Here is a 20,546-nt window from a genome sequence, read left to right as displayed (position 1 = left end):
GCATGCCGTGGGCCCCGGTTGCCAGTGATCTTGGCTGGCGCTCCAAGTGGCGAAGGATGCCAGGACGCGGAGAGCGTTGGGCCAGCGGAGCGGGTGGGTTCTCTAGTCCCTCGCCAACTCAGGCAAAGGCAGGCATGGCCGCCGGCAGTGGCAGGGCCGAGAAGCTAACGCGAGGTGCGCACGTGTCGACGCGCCTAATAACCAGTTGAGGCGTTGAGCTGCGCCGCGGGGGATGCAATGCAGTTATGCAACGGGGGCGCGGCGTCTATTTTGGCGCCTGATCTAGAGGTCGGTTCCGTTGCTCATTGTACAAGATCTCTCGCATGCCACAATTTCGTGGCATGATTGCGAAAGGATTTCGTTTTTTTTTGAAAGGATTTCGGCAAGAGAAGACATTATTGATTCCTGTGGCAGCCAGAGAAAGAAATCAAACGCTAGCGGCGGCCGATGAAGATTGCAGGTGTCAATTGTGGCAAATAAGCTCCTCAGGACTGGAACCAGAAAATTCGCCAAGCAATATGGAAGACAGCAAAACAGAAAAGGATCACAGCTCGTTCGTTACAAAATCATCCAGAATCGCACGCGTCTTAGAATCAGTTAAACATCTTATAATAAATAAAATACTCGTATCATCGTCAGGCAGAACAGAAGCAACACTGTACAGACGGCCGCTCTATCGACTACCGGCCGAGCCACGGTGAACTAATTGACCCACCGCACGCGTGCGCCCACGAACGAGCCGGCCGGGACGTTCCTTCATCAGTGGACGAGGTAGGTGACGGCGAGCGCGGCGGCCATGAGCACGTACGCCACCGCCTGGTCCACCGCCCTCCCGTCCACCGCCGCCCGCCGCGGCCCCGCCCGCGCCGACTTCTCCGACGACGCCGCCGCCGCCCCGCGCGCCGCCTCCACAGACGCCATCAGGCCAGCGAGCAATGCAGTAGTAGTAGGAGGGGGCGGCGCTAGTTGATCAGGGTGCTCTTCTGCTGCTGGCTGTCGTGCCAAACTGCTAAGATGTGGAGTCTCCGATCTGAGCCGACGGCAAGTTCAGCTTGGCGGTGGCTGCTTTATATAACCGGGGCCGGTGGATTCCGAGTGGTGGTGGGAGCCGAGGAGGAAGCGGGGCCGCCGGCTGCCGCGCGACGAGGCACGTGGGGACTCGGAGTCGGACGCCTTCGCTTTCGTGTTGCTTCTCCGCGTTGCCTTGGAGAAAAGAGAAGTGGAGGGTTCCGTCCCGGGTGGACTTTTCCGCGGCCGCGGACGCCGGGTCCAACAGAATTAAAGATCTTGTGGTGTTTTCTTGTGGAGGATTTTTTTAATGGATTCTTGTGGAGGATGTAGGTGTACGTATGCGGTACAGTATCTGATTTCAAGTGTACCAGTACCGCCCATCGCCACTATTTTCGTATTTGATTGGACCAACACTATTTGGACGAAGCGTCGGATCACCCTGCACAATGGCTCTACCAAAAAAACAAAACGATGGATGCAAATTGACAAGTCGTCACGGTCAGGCACACCTCATGTACTAGTCATGTTGCTCGTCACAGCTCGTGTCACACGAGTTTGGTTTGCAGAACAAAGGCAGGGGAAGGATCTAGGATCCACGTCCTAGCAGCTACATTTGATTTGTCTAACGCGACCGCAAGAGGCTGCTATCTGACCATCTCCTTTGGGCTTTGGCCTCCCGATTCCGCAGCTCAAACCGTGTGCCACGTAGTAAAACCCTTCCCAACGGTACAGCGGCAGGGCAACTCCACTTAATCAACAGTCTCAGGTCCAAAAAATACTTCTACTCCCTCCGTTTCAAAATGTAGATTGTTTTGACTTTTTTAGATTCATATATTTTATTATGTACTTAGACATATATTATATCTAGATGCATAGCAAATATTATGAATCTAGAAAAGCCAAAACAATCACATTTTAGAACAAAAGGAGTACCAAGCATCAATATCCGAGAGAACATACTGTCCGTCGAGTATTGCAGAGGGACTCTCCCTTAGTGACATGTCAGCTCCACTGCACTCGTGTTCAAAACTAAATACTTCACTCATCAGCGTGTGAGTCCGCTGCAGCACCGCTGAGGAAACTCCGTTCCAGCAGTGCAAGAGGCTACCACGGTAACACGGTGTCCTTCCGTTCCAGTATTCTACAGGCAAGAACCTAACCTGCACGAAGCCACAAGCTGCTAGCCTGCCACTACTATCACCTATCTACCATCATTCTGCTACCAATACAAAGGCTAACGGTAACATCACACTGGCCGCGACATTATCAGATGGAGGTGGAGTCTTGCACGAACTGTTTCTGTTTGTGGTATCATGCGTGACGTGGGGGGAAGTCGGCGGTGGCGGTGGCGTCTGTCGCGCGCATCCCCCTTCAGATGGCGCCGCGGCCGCCGCTGAGGATGTCGAGCGCGGCGAGGGCGGCCTTCTGGACCCTCTCCCGGTCGTCGTCCAGCGCCCGGCCCTTCTCCGCCACGGCGTCCCTGGCGCGCGCCACCTCCGCCTCGATCTCGCCGTCGCACCGCTCGATCTCGCTGCCGTCGGTCACAGGGGTACAGCACAAAATCGTCAGGGCCAAAACCTATCCAGCACGGTGATTTTTTGCAACACATGAATCGGGGACAATGAAACGGGGGATGCATGGGCACGGCGTGACTGATGCTCACCTGCTCATCTTGAGCATGTTCTGGAGACCGCCCTGCACCTGCTGCGACACGTCTGCGCCATGCAAAAACAGTTCAGTGAGGCCCTTAATAGCAGCACAAATTGTGACGGAACCGCCCAATTAAAACTCAAATTAAGCGTAATAGCTGTCATTTGAACACATCGGGCTCATTAGCTTAACGGCTTAATTTGGCGATCCTTTCTCAACCCACGTCCCGATCGAAACATCACCGATAGTCCCACGCGAAGGTGAGCGCAGATGGTACAAGCACGACACCAATTTTTTTAAAAAATACAACTATTAAACATAGAACTTCACTTTAAGTTTTACAAACCAAGTTTGAATAACTACATAATCTACAAACTTCGTATTTCTGAAATCCAGGTCCAGCTAAAGGGCCTATAACTACCCAAAAGTGTGCCTAGAGAGATCCCCAACTAAACATCCGGCTCCACGACCACCCATCCCTCTGCATCCCGGCGGATGAACTTGGCGCAGCAGGGACATAAGTCTACGTCTGTATGCCCTGAAATAATATTGGCAACAAACCCTGAGTATACTAATACTCAGCAAGGCTTACCCGACCAGTGGGTATAACTTAGCTCACATATCTAGACATGCAAGGCTTTTGTCTGGTGGTTATTTTGCAGAAAAAGCAACTAAAGTAATTCCTTACTTTCATTATTTTAGCTTCAGATTCTATATAAATTAACTCTCATCTAATATTTGCAAAGACCTACTATAGCAATCATGGTGATGCAAGCAAAATAATTCGATGAGCTCAATATTTTATATAAACATACCTAACTCACATTCTACATTTTTGCTACGGTGTGACAAAGAGACCAAAGCCCTCGTAACCGCGAGACACGGCGAATCGATCCGATTTAACCTTGCAAGGTGGACCTAATCAACACGGCACGTATTTACCCCGTCGGACTATACATACCAACCATTCCTCTCCCAGCCTCGAACTACAGGAACCAGCCCAACGACATATGGTCAGCCGAGCTCAACGTGAGACCACCAAAAGTAAACATATGCATCCCAATTCTCCGCGACTACTCGACTCGCCCCAGGAGTTGGGTGCGGGTTCCTGTACTTTCGAAGTCAGGCAGTACTCTGCTTACCGGTTTCGACTACCTCCTACTCCCGGCATGCGGTTAGTACAGTTCAATCCCCGATCAGCACTGCCACATCCACCGGTCCTTAATCGACACAGACGGGGCTAAGACACCCAGGAACCCTGTCCTGCTGCCATACCTATCCATCATCCCCGCCCGGTCTCACATTTCCATATCCATTTCAAAACAATTCTCAACTACTGAATTATATAAAGATAATAAAGTATCTCGCGAGTAACCGGAAATTACTCGGCTCCTAACATCCTACATCTCGCGAGTGCAGGAGACCACTCGTCTTCTACCGGTAACATTAAGCTTAGCACATCTATCGTCCTATACATGCTAGTATAACTCAGCGAATCCTCTGGATCATGCAACTAGGGTTCCAAACAATTTCTGAACTTAATGCACAAGTAGTAGAAACATACATAGGTGTCATAATTTAAAATACTAGGATGTGCACCGGGGCTTGCCTTGTGTCTGCTGCTCAACACTGGGGTCAGACGGGCCTTGGGCCGGGTGCTCACACCTCTCCTCTTGGGCTTGCGTCGTCTGCTCTTGTGGTGCCGCGATCACCTCAAAGACGGCGCCCTCAGAAGCGGATGCTACACGTATGCATATGAAATAAATGAGTGCAGCCCAAAAATGTAACTAGTTTACTTTAACTGAAATACCTTGCGGACTGTCCGCGCCCAAGTGGCGGACTGTCCGCCGTACTATCCTACCAACCCATCAGAGGCAACAACGTCTCTGGAACTCTTTCCCATTCTACCTGCGGACTGTCCGGCCACCCCTGGCGGACCATCCGCAGTTCAAGTACTCAACTCACCAGAGACGGAAACGTCTCTGGACAATTTCCTAGACTCTACTGCGGACTGTCCGCGCCCAAGTGGCGGACCGTCCGCAGTTCACCCATGTGAACCTCCAGAGACGACATCGTCTCTAGAACAAATTCAAGCATCAATGGCGGACCGTCCGCTCCCCTATAGCGGACTGTCCGCAGTCAATCTTGCAAAAACAACCAGAGGCAACATCGTCTCTAGACAAAAACAAACCTGACCGGCGGACCGTCCGCGCCTCCCCGGCGGACCGTCCGCGATACCTAATTTCTAACCCTCGCCCCAGGCGGCAGCAAGGGCGGCGACGACGGCGGCGGCCGTGCTCCTGCGCCGGCGACGCGCCATGGAAGGGGAAAAAGGCTGTGAAGCATAAGGAACTCACCACAAATCCATTCCCGCGGTCGGTTCGAGTGGAGGACGACCTGAGAGGCGGATCGACGGTGGAGCAAGCTTCAAGCACCTCCGATGGTGTCCGGCGGTGGCGGGAACGATTCCGGCCGTAATAAGCCGGTTTAGGGGTTCGGGAAGGTGGAGGAGGTGCCGAAGAAGGTTCCCACGCAAGGAATCAAGGTTTGGTGGGCGGAGGAGGGAGATCGAAGTAAGGGGCGACGATGGCGCGGGAGCTCGAGCTCCGCTCGGCCCTGGAAGAAAAGGGGAAGAAGAGAGGAATGACGAGTGGGTCCCACGACCTTCCAGATAAATATCTGGGCATCACCTCGGGCGGACCGTCCGCCGGCCCAGTGCGGACCGTCCGCGAGGCGGTTGTTACAATCCTACCCCCTAAAAGAAATCTCGCCCCGAGATTTAAGGAATGGCTAAAGGGAGAGTTATAAATTGGTGTGTACCTTGATAGATTTGTAGCAATTCCGGACATTTAGTCAGAACAAATTCCTCCGTCTCCCAAGTAGCTTCCCGCTCGGAGTGATTGCTCCATTGCACCTTATAGAAGTCACTGGTTTGATTCCGAGTGACCCTGGTCTTGTGATCAACAATTTTAATTGAGTATTCGGGATAGACAAGATCGGGTTCCACTTGTAGTTTCTCAATGTCAAGCACCTTCTCTGGAACACGGAGGCACTTCCTGAGCTGAGATACGTGGAATATATTATGAACCGCGGATAAGTGGGCAGAAATCTCCAAACGGTATGCCACTGGCCCACATTGCTCAACAATAAGAAAAGGCCCAACATAGCGAGGTGCGAGCTTTCCCCTCACCCCGAACCGTTGAACCCCTTTCATTGGAGATACCCGCAAATAGACATGATCCCCCACTTGAAACAGGGTGGATTGACGCTTCTTGTCCGCATAACTCCTTTGTCGGGATTGGGCAATCGTCAAATTTTCCTGAATGACCCGAACCTGCTCTTCTGCTTCATTCACCATATCGGGCCCGAAGAAAGTTGTCTCCCCCGCTTCTGACCAATTCAAAGGCGTTCTGCATTTCCGTCCATATAAGGCCTCAAATGGAGCCATCTTGATGCTTTCTTGATAACTGTTGTTATAAGCAAACTCGGCCAATGGCAAGCACTCATCCCATTTCTGGCTGTATGTGAGCACGCAAGCTCTAAGCATGTCCTCTAATATTTGATTTATTCTCTCCGTCTGACCGTCAGTCTGGGGATGATAAGCCGAGCTGCGGAGGAGCTGAGTGCCGAGGGCGGCATGAAAGTGCTCCCAAAACCGGGCAATGAACTGAGTACCCCGGTCCGAAATAATTGTTTTTGGGATTCCATGAAGACTCACAATGCGATCTATATATAGCTGAGCGTATTGCTTCGCCGTATGTGTGGTCTTTACCGGTAGAAAATGGGTCCGACTTGGTGAGACGATCTACAATAACCCATATCGAGTCATACCCCTTGGAAGTTTTGGGTAGACCGACGATGAAATCCATACTAATGTCTTCCCACTTCCAGGATGGAATACTCAATGGCTGCAAGGGGCCGACTGATCTCAAGTGGCTAGCCTTAACCCTCCGACATGTGTCACATTCTGACACATAACTTGCGATTTCCCGCTTCATCCTTGTCCACCAAAACCGCTGTTTCAGATCCTGATACATCTTGTTGCTGCCAGGATGGATAGAATACCTAGAGAGGTGAGCCTCATCAAGAATTTGTTTCCGGAGTTCTAAATCCATAGGTACCACCAGCCGGTTCTTAAACCATAACACACGCTCGCCATCTAGCTGAAAACATGCCACACGAGGGTCACTTTCCCTGAGCCTCTGCCTAATCTTTTCCATGCCAATATTATTTCATTGAGCGGCAATAATTTGATCCCGCAGTGTTGGAGTGAGGGTAATATGAGTAAGTGTACCCTCAGCTACTATAGCCAAATTCAACTTCTCCATCTCTTGGCATAGAGTTGCATGCATAGGTGGTGCTGAGATACAGTTGCAACTTGCCTTTCTGCTCAATGCATCTGCTACCACATTAGCCTTGCCCGGGTGATAGTGAATTTCCAGATCATAATCCTTAATCACTTCCAACCACCGTCTCTAGCGCAGGTTCAGCTCATTCTGAGTAAAAATATTCTTTAGACTCTTGTGGTCGAAGTATATATGCACAGGATTACCCAGAAGATAATGGCGCCAAATCTTCAGCGCATGCACCATTGCTGCTAATTCCAAATCATGAGTGACATAATTCTCTTCGTGTCGCCTAAGTGCTCTGGAAGCATAAGCTATCACTCGCTGATCTTGCATAAGAACGCAGCCGAGGCCCGTACCTAATGCATCATATACAAACATCAAGGCCAGAGTCATACCTGGCTAAGTCAAAGGCAGAAATGAGAATGCGGCCAAAACTCATACCTGATGCATCACAATAAACTTCAAATGGTCGAGTGATATCTGGCTGAGCCAGAACAGGGGCCGACGTTAAAAGCTTTCTCAAAGTCTAGAAAGCCTGATCACACTGGTTATCCCAAACAAACTTCACCCCTTTCCTAAGCAATTCTGTCATGGGCCTAGCAATCTTGGAGAAGTCGGGTACAAACTGGCGATAATATCCTGGTAGCCCAAGAAAACTTCGAATCTCGGGAACAGAGGTAGGAGCCTGCCAATTCAGGACATCCTGAATCTTGCTAGGATCAACAGAAATCCCTTTGTCTAAGATGATGTGGCCCAAGAACTGGACTTCCTTGAGGCAGAAGTCACATTTGCTAAATTTGGCATATAGCTTGTGCTCCCGCAGGCGCTGAAGCACAATGCGGAGATGCTCTGCATGCTCTTCTTCATTCTTGGAAAATATAAGAATGTCGTCGATGAAAACCACGACAAACTTATCTAGCTCGGGCATGAACACCGAGTTCATGAGGTACATGAAATGAGCAGGGGCATTCGTTAGCCCGAAAGACATGACCAGGTATTCATAAAGCCCGTATCTGGTGGAGAAAGCCATCTTGGGAATATCCTCCGCTCTAATCTTTATCTGATAATAACCTGAACGGAGATCAATTTTTGAAAATACCCGGGCCCCGAATAACTGATCAAACAGAATATCAATCCGGGGAAGGAGATATTTATTTTTGATTGTGACGGCATTCAGAAGTCTATAATCCACACACAGCCTAAGGCTTTCATCTTTCTTTTTCACAAAGAGTGCAGGACAGCCCCAAGGTGACTTGCTAGGACGGATATAGCCCTTATCAAACAATTCCTGTAATTGTTTCTTTAACTCCGCCAGCTCATTGGGTGGCATCCGGTAAGGCCTCCTAGAAATCGGTGCCGTACCCGGTTGCAATTCAATGGTAAACTCCACGTCACGATCAGGCGGCATTCCAGGCAAATCATCCGGAAAGACGTCCGGATATTCACACACCACTGGGATGTCCTCTAGCTTCTTGCCCTCGGCGTGGTGCACCGCATGAGTCAAAGACGCTGGATCCCTCAAATTCAAAGTCATACTACCATGAATAGAGGAGTTGATGTGCACAGATTGTGAGGTCGTGTCCAGAGTAACTCCCTGACCCTCCATCCAGTTCATACCCAATATAATATCTATCCTTTGGGTTGGTAACATTATCAGGGCCATAGGGAAAAATTTTCCTTGCAACTGTAGGGGTACTTGCTTAACAAACTGATTGGTGATTAACTTTCCCCCAGACGAATGAATGTGGTATGGCTTGGGCATGCTTTCGATTTTTAATCCCAGTCTAACAATACACCCCTTGCTAATAAAGGTACGAGACGCCCCTGAATCAAATAATACTGTAACGGGTTGTTCATTTACTGAGAACGTACCCGCCATCACTGGAGCTCCCTCAGGAATACCCTCGAGGGTGGTGTAGTGCACTTGCCCCGGCTTGAAGTGGGCCACACTCTGCTTCTGACCCTACTGATTCGATTGCTGGCCTTGCTTGGTTGGCATTGGTCAGTTCCGTGCAAAATGACCCAGCTGTCCGCAGTTGTAACACGGAAACAGGTTGGGGAGCAACCCCGGCTGCTGCACCCAGACCTTCTGCTCATTCTGCTGAGGAGCAGGAGGCCTGACCGTCCCCTGTGGCTGAGTGTACTGAGGGGGCCTGTATCCCCACTGCTGCTGTGGCTGGTGCTGAAAGGGGGCTCGCTGTGGGCCCGACTGCACCAAGCGAAACCTCTGAAGGGCACTGCTAGAGGATCCCGCTGCCGGCGCCTTTCTCTTCTTTTCTGCCTTGTGAGCTAGGTGGGCGTCCTCCTATATGATAGCCCCGTTGACTAGCTCACTGAAACTGTCGAACCTGACCATCGCCAAGTGATCCTAGAGCTTGGTACTGAGCCCCTGCCTGAAACAGGCCTGTTTCTTCTCATTAGTGTCCACATGGTACCCAGCATACTGTGATAGAGTGTTGAACGCTTGGGAGTACTGTAGTACACTGTTATTGCCCTGCTTCAGGGCCAAGAACTCGGTGAGCTTCCTTCTAATCACCCCCGCTGGAATGTGATGTGCCCTGAAGGCTTCCTTGAACTGTGCCCAAGTGAAACGGGTGTCCGCGAGGAACATTGCCACATGATTGTCCCACCATGTGCGTGCTGGGCCCCTAAGCTGCTGAGCAGCAAATCCTGCCTTGTCCCCATCCTGGTACGGATGCAGGGTGAACTTGGACTCTATGGTCCGGAGCCAACTGTCCGCCTCCAATGGCTCATCCGCTTTATGAAAAAGCGGAGGTTGAGTACTCAGAAATTGCTCATACCCCGGGATAGGTGGATGATGGTGTTGCTCAGGCTGCGGCGCTCTGCCCTGCGCCACAAGCTCACGGAGGAGTGCCGTCTGCTCATCGCGCCCAGTGAGCATGGCCGCAATGGCCTGGGCCAACTCAGGAGGGTTCGGTGGTTCTCCCATTCTGCATTCAACCATGACGAGGTTAGTTCCATCATCCAGATAAATTAAGACAAAACCGATAGCAACTAATCCTTGCTAGTCATGGCACAATGCAGAATGTAGGGCTTCAAAACAATTCTGAATGATGCTTGTAGGCGGGGCCAGACGATCGATCGGCGCCACCAATTGGTCTGACCGAGTTGCCCTGGTCCAGCCGAAAATGGTACGGCGGACCGTCCGCAGCACATGGGCGGACCGTCCGCCGGCCAAAATTCTAGCTGACCGGACCGTCCGCGGAGAGTCTGCGGACCGTCCGCTGTACGCACTGTCAACCAGATTCAGTTCCACCCGGCTCTGGTAAATTTTTCTCAATGTCCGGCGGACCGTCCGCGGGTCCTAACCGGACTGTCCGCTGAACATGCCTCCAACTACGCGATAGTGCCCCCGGTCCGGCCGACGACACTCTCGCAACCTTTCACGCCCCCTACCAACCCTCTCGATCCGTACGTCATCAACAAAGGTCCTTAGGATCGTAGACTCACACCCCATCAACTCCTACGGAAAAACCCAAAAACACTACAAAAATGAGATGCATGCTCGCCCTACGCTCAAGATCCATTTTTATATTTTCAGAAAAACTTGAAATTAGTCATGCCTGTACCACCCTCGGTGCGTTTCGGCTCTAATACCAGCTGTGACGGAACCGCCAAATTAAAACTCAAATTAAGCGTAATGGCCGTCATTTGAACACATCGGGCTCATTAGCTTAACAGCTTGATTTGGCGATTCTTTCTCAACCCACGTCCCGATCGAAACATCACCGATAGTCCCACGCGAAGGTGGGCGCAGATGGTACAAGCACGACACCAATTTAAAAAAAATACAACTATTAAACATAGAACTTCACTTTAAGTTTTACAAACCAAGTTTGAATAACTACATAATCTACAAACTTCGTATTTCTGAAATCCAGGTCCAGCTAAAGGAAAGGGCCTATAACTACCCAAAAGTGTGCCTAGAGAGATCCCCAACTAAACATCCGGCTCCACGACCACCCATCCCTCTGCATCCCGGCGGATGAACTTGGCGCAGCAGGGACAGAAGTCTACGTCTGTATGCCCTGAAATAATATTGGCAACAAACCCTGAGTATACTAATACTCAGCAAGGCTTACCCGACCAGTGGGTATAACTTAGCCCACATATCTAGACATGCAAGGCTTTTGGCTGGTGGTTATTTTACAGAAAAAGCAACTAAAGTAATTCCTTACTTTCATTATTTTAGCTTCAGATTCTATATAAATTAACTCTCATCTAATATTTGCAAAGACCTACTATAGCAATCATGGTGATGCAAGCAAAATAATTCGATGAGCTCAATATTTTATATAAACATACCTATCTCACATTCTACATTTTTGCTACGGTGTGACAAAGAGACCAAGGCCCTCCTAATCGCGAGACACGGCGAATCGATCCGATTTAACCTTGCAAGGTGGACCTAACCAACACGGCACGTATTTGCCCCGTCGGACTATACATACCAACCATTCCCCTCCCCGCCTCGAACTACAGGAACCAGCCCAACGACATATGGTCAGCCGAGCTCAACGTGAGACCACCAAAAGTAAACATATGCATCCCAATTCTCCGCGACTACTCGACTCGCCCCAGGAGTTGGGTGCGGGTTCCTGTACTTTCGAAGCCAGGCAGTACTCTGCTTACCGGTTTCGACTACCTCCTACTCCCGGCATGCGGTTAGTACAGTTCAATCCCCGATCAGCACTGCCACATCCACCGGTCCTTAATCGACACAGACGAGGCTAAGACATCCAGGAACCCTGTCCTGCTGCCATACCTATCCATCATCCCCGCCCGGTCTCACATTTCCATATCCATTTCAAAACAATTCTCAACTACTGAATTATATAAAGATAATAAAGTATCTCGCGAGTAACCGGAAATTACTCGGCTCCTAACATCCTACATCTCGCGAGTGCATGAGACCACTCGTCTTCTACCGGTAACATTAAGCTTAGCATATCTATCGTCCTATACATGCTAGTATAACTCAGGGAATCCTCTGGATCATGCAACTAGGGTTCCAAACAATTCCTGAATTTAATGCACAAGTAGTAGAAACATACATAGGTGTCATAATTTAAAATACTAGGATGTGCACCGGGGGCTTGCCTTGTGTCTGCTGCTCAACACTGGGGTCAGACGGGCCTTGGGCCGGGTGCTCACACCTCTCCTCTTGGGCTTGCGTCGTCTGCTCTTGTGGTGCCGCGATCACCTCAAAGACGGCGCCCTCAGAAGCGGATGCTACACGTATGCATATGAAATAAATGAGTGCAGCCCAAAAATGTAACTAGTTTACTTTAACTGAAATACCTTGCGGACTGTCCGCGCCCAAGTGGCGGACTGTCCGCCGTATTATCCTACCAACCCATCAGAGGCAACAACGTCTCTGGAACTCTTTCCCATTCTACCTGCGGACTGTCCGGCCACCCCTGGCGGACCATCCGCAGTTCAAGTACTCAACTCACCAGAGACGGAAACGTCTCTGGACAATTTCCTAGACTCTACTGCGGACTGTCCGCGCCCAAGTGGCGGACCGTCCGCAGTTCACCCATGTTAACCTCCAGAGACGACATCGTCTCTAGAACAAATTCAAGCATCAACGGCGGACCGTCCGCTCCCCTATAGCGGACTGTCCGCAGTCAATCTTGCAAAAACAACCAGAGACAACATCGTCTCTGGACAAAAAGCTAACCTGACCGGCGGACCGTCCGCGCCTCCCCGGCGGACCGTCCGCGATACCTAATTTCTAACCCTCGCCCCAGGCGGCAGCAAGGGCGGCGACGACGGCGGCGGCCGTGCTCCTGCGCCGGCGACGCGCCATGGAAGGGGAAAAAGGCTGTGAAGCATAAGGAACTCACCACGAATCCATTCCCGCGGTCGGTTCGAGTGGAGGACGACCTGAGAGGCGGATCGACGGTGGAGCAAGCTTCAAGCACCTCCGATGGTGTCCGGCGGTGGCGGGAACGATTCCGGCCGTAATAAGCCGGTTTAGGGGTTCGGAAAGGTGGAGGAGGTGCCGAAGAAGGTTCCCACGCAAGGAATCAAGGTTTGGTGGGCGGAGGAGGGAGATCGAAGTAAGGGGCGACGATGGCGCGGGAGCTCGAGCTCCGCTCGGCCCTGGAAGAAAAGGGGAAGAAGAGAGGAATGACGAGTGAGTCCCATGACCTTCCAGATAAATATCTGGGCATCACCTCGGGCGGACCGTCCGCCGGCCCATTGCGGACCGTCCGCGAGGCGGTTGTTACACAAATAAGTTCGCCAGTATTGTCACAAATATTATCAGATATTCGCCCATATTAGAAGCACATGTGCCAGCAGTTCTGCTGGTTTGCAAGCAAATTCAGGTGTCCAAATGTGAACCGTCAGTAATTCAGTAGCTTGGGTGTCTGGAATTCAGCAAGTTATGTATCCAACAGAGGCAATCTCTAGAAATTTCGCCTGGCTTTCTATAAAATCTGAACAAGATGGATGCCATTCTACGAAACCAATCGCCTGGTCTAAAACTACAACCCAAAGCACGAGTCCGGGGATTGATTCCATACCTAAAATCGAACGACATCGCACAAAACGTCACCCGAAATTTCAGAAATTACTAGTCCGAATCGCGTCCACTCGAGCAGCACCAAATCGAACTGACAATTCAGATGCACATTTTTGCTACTAGCTTGCTAATCAGTTCAGCGAGTGCGCCCATGAGAAACAGTGTGCTAGTACTCGGAATCTAACAAGTGATCTGCGGAAGAAATTAACGAGTAAATTGAAGAGGGAATTAACACCAAATAAGAATGCGATGGGGGGGGGACTACCTCAGGAAAAATCGAATGGGCGGGGACCAGATTGCTCGCGTTTCTACGCAAACGAAAGGCTCGTTCAGAATCAAGCAACGCGACACCACACGGGAGGGTTCAATTCTACGCACCCCCAGTCCCCCCAGCAGCAATCATTCATCAAAGGAAGCACGGATTTGTAAAATCCGCATCAGCAACCACCAATCTAGGTCCCCAGATCGAGACGATCCAATCAGCAAACCAGCATCACGAGAGACTAAGCAGAAGCGGGGAGGGGATTCACGCCGACCAAACCGGAGAAGCGAACCGCGAGAGAGCAAGAGGACGAGAGGCCTAGGGTTTTAGAGGGGGGGGGGATGTGATCGTACCGAAGAGGAACGCGGAGAGCTTCGAGTCGACGACGTCCTCCGCCCCCGCGTCGGTGAAGGTCCCGCCCTCGGTCGACGGTGCCGCCGCGCGGGATCCCGACGGCGAGTGGGCCATGTCTCTCCCGTTCGCGCGCTCGCTGCGGGCGTGTGGCGGACTGGCGGAGTGGGCGTGAGACGGTGAAAGACTGCGGAGTTGTGAACTGGATGCGATCTGAACCGTCGGTATATATACGACTCTCGGCCCAAACTAGCCGTGGGCCTGTTCTTTTCTACCACGGCCAGTCATGGGCTTTTTTTTTTAAGATGGGGCTGAGAGTCTCCTTAAGCTGGCCCATTGATTCGCAGATTAACAGAAATTAGGTTTCAAAACTAGAAACACATGCGCGGCTTTGCCGCGCCTTCCTTGGAGGGGACTAGCCATTTTAAATTTGTATGTTACAATCTAAATTGCAAAGTTGCAAATTGTCTCAAAAGTCATGGTCCGTGGAGCTAAGCCTCCTCTTTGACTTATTATTTTCTTGTGGGCTGGCATGAATAGAGCTAAGCCTCTTTTTTGTCTCAAAAACCATTTTTACAGAAGTAGGTCCAGGCTACTTCATTATCCTCTGGTTTTGTAGTCCAAAGCATGCACTACTAGCTTGCTGAGTAGTACCTTGTACTAATTTGTCAATGCCAATCTCATACTGATTTTACTTTGTTTTTTTTAACCTGATTTTATTTTGTTGAAATTTGACCTGGGCATATGCACTGCCCTATATTAAGTGGCTCCATAGTTTTATGAGTCTTATCAATACAAGAGTTGCAGGACTTGCAGCTCTCACTGCGACCGAGATTAACACATGCTGCTACCCATGAGCTCCTGGAAATGCAATCACTCATCTCTTCTGTTAGTTTGGTTGCTGATTCACCAGACCTGAGAGTCTTCAGGCACAATGTACTAGCTTTCAGCTCTGCTGATGATGACCCCTTTGCTCCTGCAATATGGTGAAACTTCTCATCTCAAAAATGCAAGTTCTTTCTATGGTTATTTTTGTTACCTGCATCATTGTAACATGAGTCCGTCGGGGCAATGCCTGTTCTGTTCAGAGGAAGAAACCTGCCTTCACCTCTTCATCACCTGTCTATGAAGCTCTAGTTTTTGGTCCTTCACTAACATTGATATCAGATTCTCAGATCCCTGCCACATTTGAGGGCATCGAGTCTTTTTGGCAAGTAATGTGAATAAGAATGACAGTTCTGCTTTGCATTACATTACGTGGATCGTCTGGAAATGCAAATATGCAAAAGTTTTCAGACATGAGGACGAAGCAAGTACTCATATTTTAAGATGACGCCGAGATGATCTTCAATTCTTCAGCTTTCGTCCAATAGATGTAGTTACTCCCTGAGCAAAACAAAGTTGTTAGAATGGAGTAATTTTTTCAGTACTCCCTCGATGAGCAAAGCAAATAGATGATATAATTTGGAATGGAGGGAGTATTTTACTTAGTTTCAGTGCTTAGATACTTTTTCTCTGGTTGTTTAATCACAACCATCTGCTTTGTACGTAACATACTTACTGTCAACGAGCCATAGAACTCCACATCCCATAATAAGAGGTCCAATAGGTACTTTCTGTTGGGGAGGGAATAATTTGCACAATAAGCTGAAATGATGCAAATGCTGATAATGATCCTAAACTCAGAAAATGTTTACAAAAATAAACTTTTATGGACATTATTTGTAGGCCAGATATAAAAGAAGACATATACCAGAATCTCATGGTAGTGGTATCAATAGTGATGAATAATATGGTAGTCTCAAATTAAAGTTGTTATATGTCTGGCAGCTTCCTTTTTTATCAGATGCAGTGCCACTTTGTTTGTGATTATCAGACAGCACAACAAATAGGTTAATGTGCTTAGAGTTTGTAATCACAGGTCCTATATTAAAGAAAGTGTCAGCGCCCAAAGCTTGTGCCAATCAAGTGCTATAATAAATTGTGCCTAAAATCACAATAAGAATGCGTAGGCTTAGAATTGGTAAGCTTTCAGTCCCGCAAACTAATCTTAACGCTAACTTTGGTGGCATAGAATAGGACTACCGGAGTATAGGATTGTGAAGCTTCCTGTGCTTGGACATGCACATTTTGTCGAACACCTTGCAGACAGTGGAGACAGTAGCTGGAGCTGCAAATCTACATGCCATGGCTGGAGCTGCTGCTCGCGTTGACATTGCGTCGACCTGCAGCCATGCGAGTTGCTCTTGAGGTCACCTCCGTTGCTGCACTCCAGGAACTCCGATAGTCCGCAATGGGTGGGCCCAGCATAGGGAGGCCTGGACGAGCACTTAATCGCACCGCGGTCGCGTCGGCTTCGTGGCAACGGTGATGGAGGGGCAAAGGAGCCCTGTGAGGGGGAGCGGTGTACCTGGCGCTACCGACGTCGAAATGGAGGGGGCGGGACTGGGAGTGGAGAGGAGAGGAGAGGCAGGTGGCTGGCGCCTGGCGACGATGGCCCGGTGGCGGCACAAACCGAATTGGAGGCCGCATGATATAAGGTACGATGCGGCGGCTGTGGCAAGGCCGCAAGGGGAAGGGACTCGGGGCCGAGACGACGACGTCGGTGGCTCGGTGCGTTGCTTGGCAGGTGGAGAGCGGCGGCAGTGCTGCAAGAGGAGGCCGGCGATGGGGCAGGCGGAGAGCTGAGCGGAGGCGGCTGAGTGGGTTCGCGATGATTCGCGGGCACCGTTGGATTGTCTGCTTAACGGGCGTGAGACCCGCACCGGTCTGTATCCAACGGTCGAAAATCGACAGCCGGTTGGATCTAACGGCTAGAGGATTAACGGGCGATGTGGCACTATCGGGTGCCCGAGCTTGGCTGGGAATTTGTTATGGAGGGATCGGGGCTTAGCTACAGCTGAAACTTTTTTCCTCGTAATCTTACAAGTTACATAGAGACCACTAACCCAACAGAAGCTGGTACAAATATTTTCTTAGCTAAATTACATATTTCCACATGGACCTTCTTCAAGGTTTATTCTTTTTTTTTCACTTCATTTGAAGTAAGAGCTGGATATTCTGACCACTAGGGCGATTAATTCAATCATACTTACGGATCATAACCACGTTATATTAATCTAACCATTCTCACTTCAAACAAAACCAGGCTATGCGAACCCACATAAGATTTTCCTTTTGATTGGGTGAGGCCAGAGACAAGTGTTACTTTTTTTTATTATAATCTTAATAAGGAGAAAAAGAACGTTAATGAGATAACTACTCGTAGTGGACAAGATAAAGTCTAGGGTTTGGGCCCCAACCTTTTAGGGCGACCCTGACCCCAGCCCCAACCCCCTGTCCTGTCCAATGCTGAAATGGGGTGGGGCCCATCCACCGCCTCACCTCCTTATCCCTCCCGTTGATTATTGAAACCCCCCAAATACAAGCAAATCAAATAGGGTTTTCAATTTCCCACAGTGCCTTCTTGGCCCCCCTCTTCGCAGCAGGTCCCAGCAATGGACCATACTTCTACCGCAAAGGTACTTGGTAGGCCTGTGGCTCCTTTCACCCTTTGTTCCTTTGCAACGTTTTTTTTTTTTTGACCTGTTCCTTTGCAACGCTGATGAGCAGCCTATGCTCTCCAGCATGTGAAATCACATGTGGCCACTGCCCACAGGGAGGCGAATGCTTTGGGGGTCACAGTGTCATGTAGCTACGTACGTTTCGGTTCATGTCCATGGCTGTACATGTCGAGAATGGTTCCAGAAAAAGAAAAAGAAATAATAGACATGCCATGTCAGAATAAATTGTCTTAATGCATCGAGTAGCTAAGAAAGGTAAGGGGGGTCACGGGTCCATGCACGTTTACAAACTTGTACAATAAAAACTGGGTGCACATGAATAAAACGGTACGAGGACCGGGTGCTTATTATTACTCGGTTGGTACTCGGTAGTAGCACCATCTGGCGTCCTGTAACCAAGGCTCCGAATTAGACGACAAACAAGCTTGCGCAGTGCAAAGCAATCTTCATACTAGATTTTTTTTCTTTTAAAAAATATAGGAACACATTGGACTTGAGAGTTTTTTTAATAAGGCTTGAGATTATTGTGTTAACGTGTGCCTTGCGCGCGCCTTGACGCGTGTAATTTATTTTGTTGTTTCCGTTTGCCAATATAAATTTATATAGAGGTTTGCAGTAGATGTATAGATAAATGGATATACATAGATAGAAAAATAGAATATTTATTTTCAAAGTAAAAAAGGCAAAAAAATAGTAGCTGAAATCCGACGTCTCAATCTCGCCGTCGAAGGCGGTCGGCAGCGGTCCTCGGGCATCTCCTCACCCTGCAATGCGCGGCTATCACGCCCGACCTGCGGCACCGCGGCGTACCGGAGCTAGACCTGGGCATCCTCCGGGCCGGGTCGGATTCGGGTCGGGCCAAAAAAAGCCCGGTGTTTTTTCTAGCGGCCCGTGCCCGACCCGACCCGGTGGCCGGGCCGTAAAATTGAGCCCGCACCCGACCCGACAGCCAGTCGGGTCGGGTCGGGTTCGGGTCGGGTCGGGCCGGGCCTATGTAAAATGTCGGGTTCCTTCGGGTTTTTCGGGTTTCGGGTCAAAAATTTTAGCCCGTGCCCGGCCCGTCAGTCATACCGGGTCAAAAATTTTGACCCGAGCCCGCCCATCAAACTCTTCGGGTCGGGTCGGGTCGGGTCGGGCTATTTTCGGACGGGTTGGGTCGGGTCCGTCGGGTCAGGCAGCCCATGCCCAGGTCTAACCGGAGCGAGGCCGGGTCGCCCGCCGGTGACGGCATGAACTTGCCGCACCCGTGTGGCTCTCCGGCCTAGCTTCACTGCCGTCGTTACAGTAGAGCACACACCCATTCGGAGGCCACCAAAATTACCGGTTGAGAGTTCTAAATTCCGATATTTTGCAGTGACCTCAAAGGTATGGCACGGCCAATTGCATGCACTGTCAATTTAGGATCGAATGGTGGAAATATTTTTACCGACGTGGCCGGTCTGCTATTGCGCTGACCTTCGGGGCATTCACATATAGAAACTTGGGTCGTGATTAGATTCAAAATTTTTACCCAAAAAAACATCACATCGGATATTTGAACACATGCATAGAATATTAAATAAATCTATTTACAAAACTTTTTACACGGATAGATTGTAAATCGCGAGACGAATTTAATAAGCCTACTTAATCCATAATTTGCAACAGTGATACTACAGTAATCGTTCACTATTTTTGAGTTAATCATGGAGTAAGTATGCTCATTAGATTCGTCTCGTGATTTACAACCCATCCGTGCAAAAGGTTTTGTAAATAGATTTTATTTAGTACTTCGAAATAGAAACTTGGGCCGCGATTAGATTCAAAAATTTTATCCCAAAAAATATCACATCGAATATTTGAATATATGCATGGAATACTAAATAAAATCTGTTTACAAAACTTTTTATACGGATAGCTTGTAAATCGCGAGACGAATCTAATGAGCCTACTTAATCTATGATTTGTAACAGTGATATTACTGTAATCGTTCACTAATTATGAGTTAATCATGAAGTAAGTGTGCTCATTAGATTCGTCTCGTGATTTACAACCCATCCGTGCAAAATATTTTGTAAATAGATTTTATTTAGTACTCCAAAATAGTAAGATTTCTTTTCATCCGTAGCCATCGGATCGCGATCGGACGGCCGAAATAATTTTAGCCGATGTGGCCTGCCTGGCCGGCGGCGTAGCCTAAGGGCTTTAGATTTTATTTAATACTCCAAAATAGTAAGATTTTTCTTCATCCGTAGCCATCGGATCGCGATCGGACGGCCGAAATAATTTTGGCCGATGTGGCCTGCCTGTCCGGCGGCGTAGCCTAGGGGCTTTAACATATACGAGTACATTACGCGCGCTTGCGCGCGCATATGTATTTTGTAATTGTATATATGTAATCTTTGGCAAGAAAGAAGAATAAGCTTTGGAAAGAATATATTAACATTAAAAGTTTTGATACGACACATATATAGATGGTTATCAATATTGGATGGGATGCGCAATAAAGAAAGTATTGAAGTATCTATGTGCATAGATGATCAATATATTAGATTGTTTAAATAAAGTTATCAATAAGGTTTAACTCTTCAATAATAGATGGTTTAAATAAGGTTATCAATATAATAGGTAGTTGGTCAGCTGGTATAAGCAGACCGAGTAGAATGTCTTAAGTTCTAGAAATACGTAGGTACATAACATAAAGTGCAGTTTATAGTAGTAGTGCAATGGAGAAGTAGATATAATTTTGGTCTGATCATTCTTTTTTGCCGAGTTGATCATAGGTCAGGCAATGGCGCAACACTTGCAGATGCTTGCTCATCAGCTTC

At 49.1% G+C, this 20,546-nt stretch overlaps 1 protein-coding gene across 1 annotated transcript; it reads right to left on the bottom strand.

The window, feature by feature from the left end:
• Positions 1–1,907: 1,907 nt before the first annotated feature.
• Positions 1,908–14,403, bottom strand: LOC120697596. The gene is made up of 3 exons (XM_039980873.1): positions 14,179–14,403; positions 2,675–2,726; positions 1,908–2,542 (listed from the first exon to the last, which is right to left on the bottom strand). Exons 1-3 carry the CDS (start codon positions 14,291–14,293, stop codon positions 2,383–2,385), a joined length of 327 nt encoding a protein of 108 aa, XP_039836807.1. The 5' UTR covers positions 14,294–14,403; the 3' UTR covers positions 1,908–2,382.
• Positions 14,404–20,546: the final 6,143 nt, after the last annotated feature.

This window comes from Panicum virgatum, chromosome 3K, assembly GCF_016808335.1.
Source record: "Panicum virgatum strain AP13 chromosome 3K, P.virgatum_v5, whole genome shotgun sequence".
NCBI classification, from domain to species: Eukaryota; Viridiplantae; Streptophyta; class Magnoliopsida; order Poales; family Poaceae; genus Panicum; species Panicum virgatum.
The sequence above is the reverse complement of the archived record's forward strand: the minus strand, read 5'-3'. Positions and strand labels throughout refer to the sequence as shown.

What these genes read in the sequence shown, in the direction of transcription:
- LOC120697596 (XM_039980873.1), bottom strand. Translation starts at nt 14,293, where the DNA reads ATGGCCCACTCGCCGTCGGGATCCCGCGCGGCGGCACCGTCGACCGAG. An exon ending in GCTCTCCGCGTTCCTCTTCG is followed by an intron (nt 2,727 to 14,178) that starts GTACGATCACAT and finishes TGCATGGCGCAG; the next exon opens with ACGTGTCGCAGCAGGTGCAG. An exon ending in AACATGCTCAAGATGAGCAG is followed by an intron (nt 2,543 to 2,674) that starts GTGAGCATCAGT and finishes GACCGACGGCAG; the next exon opens with CGAGATCGAGCGGTGCGACG.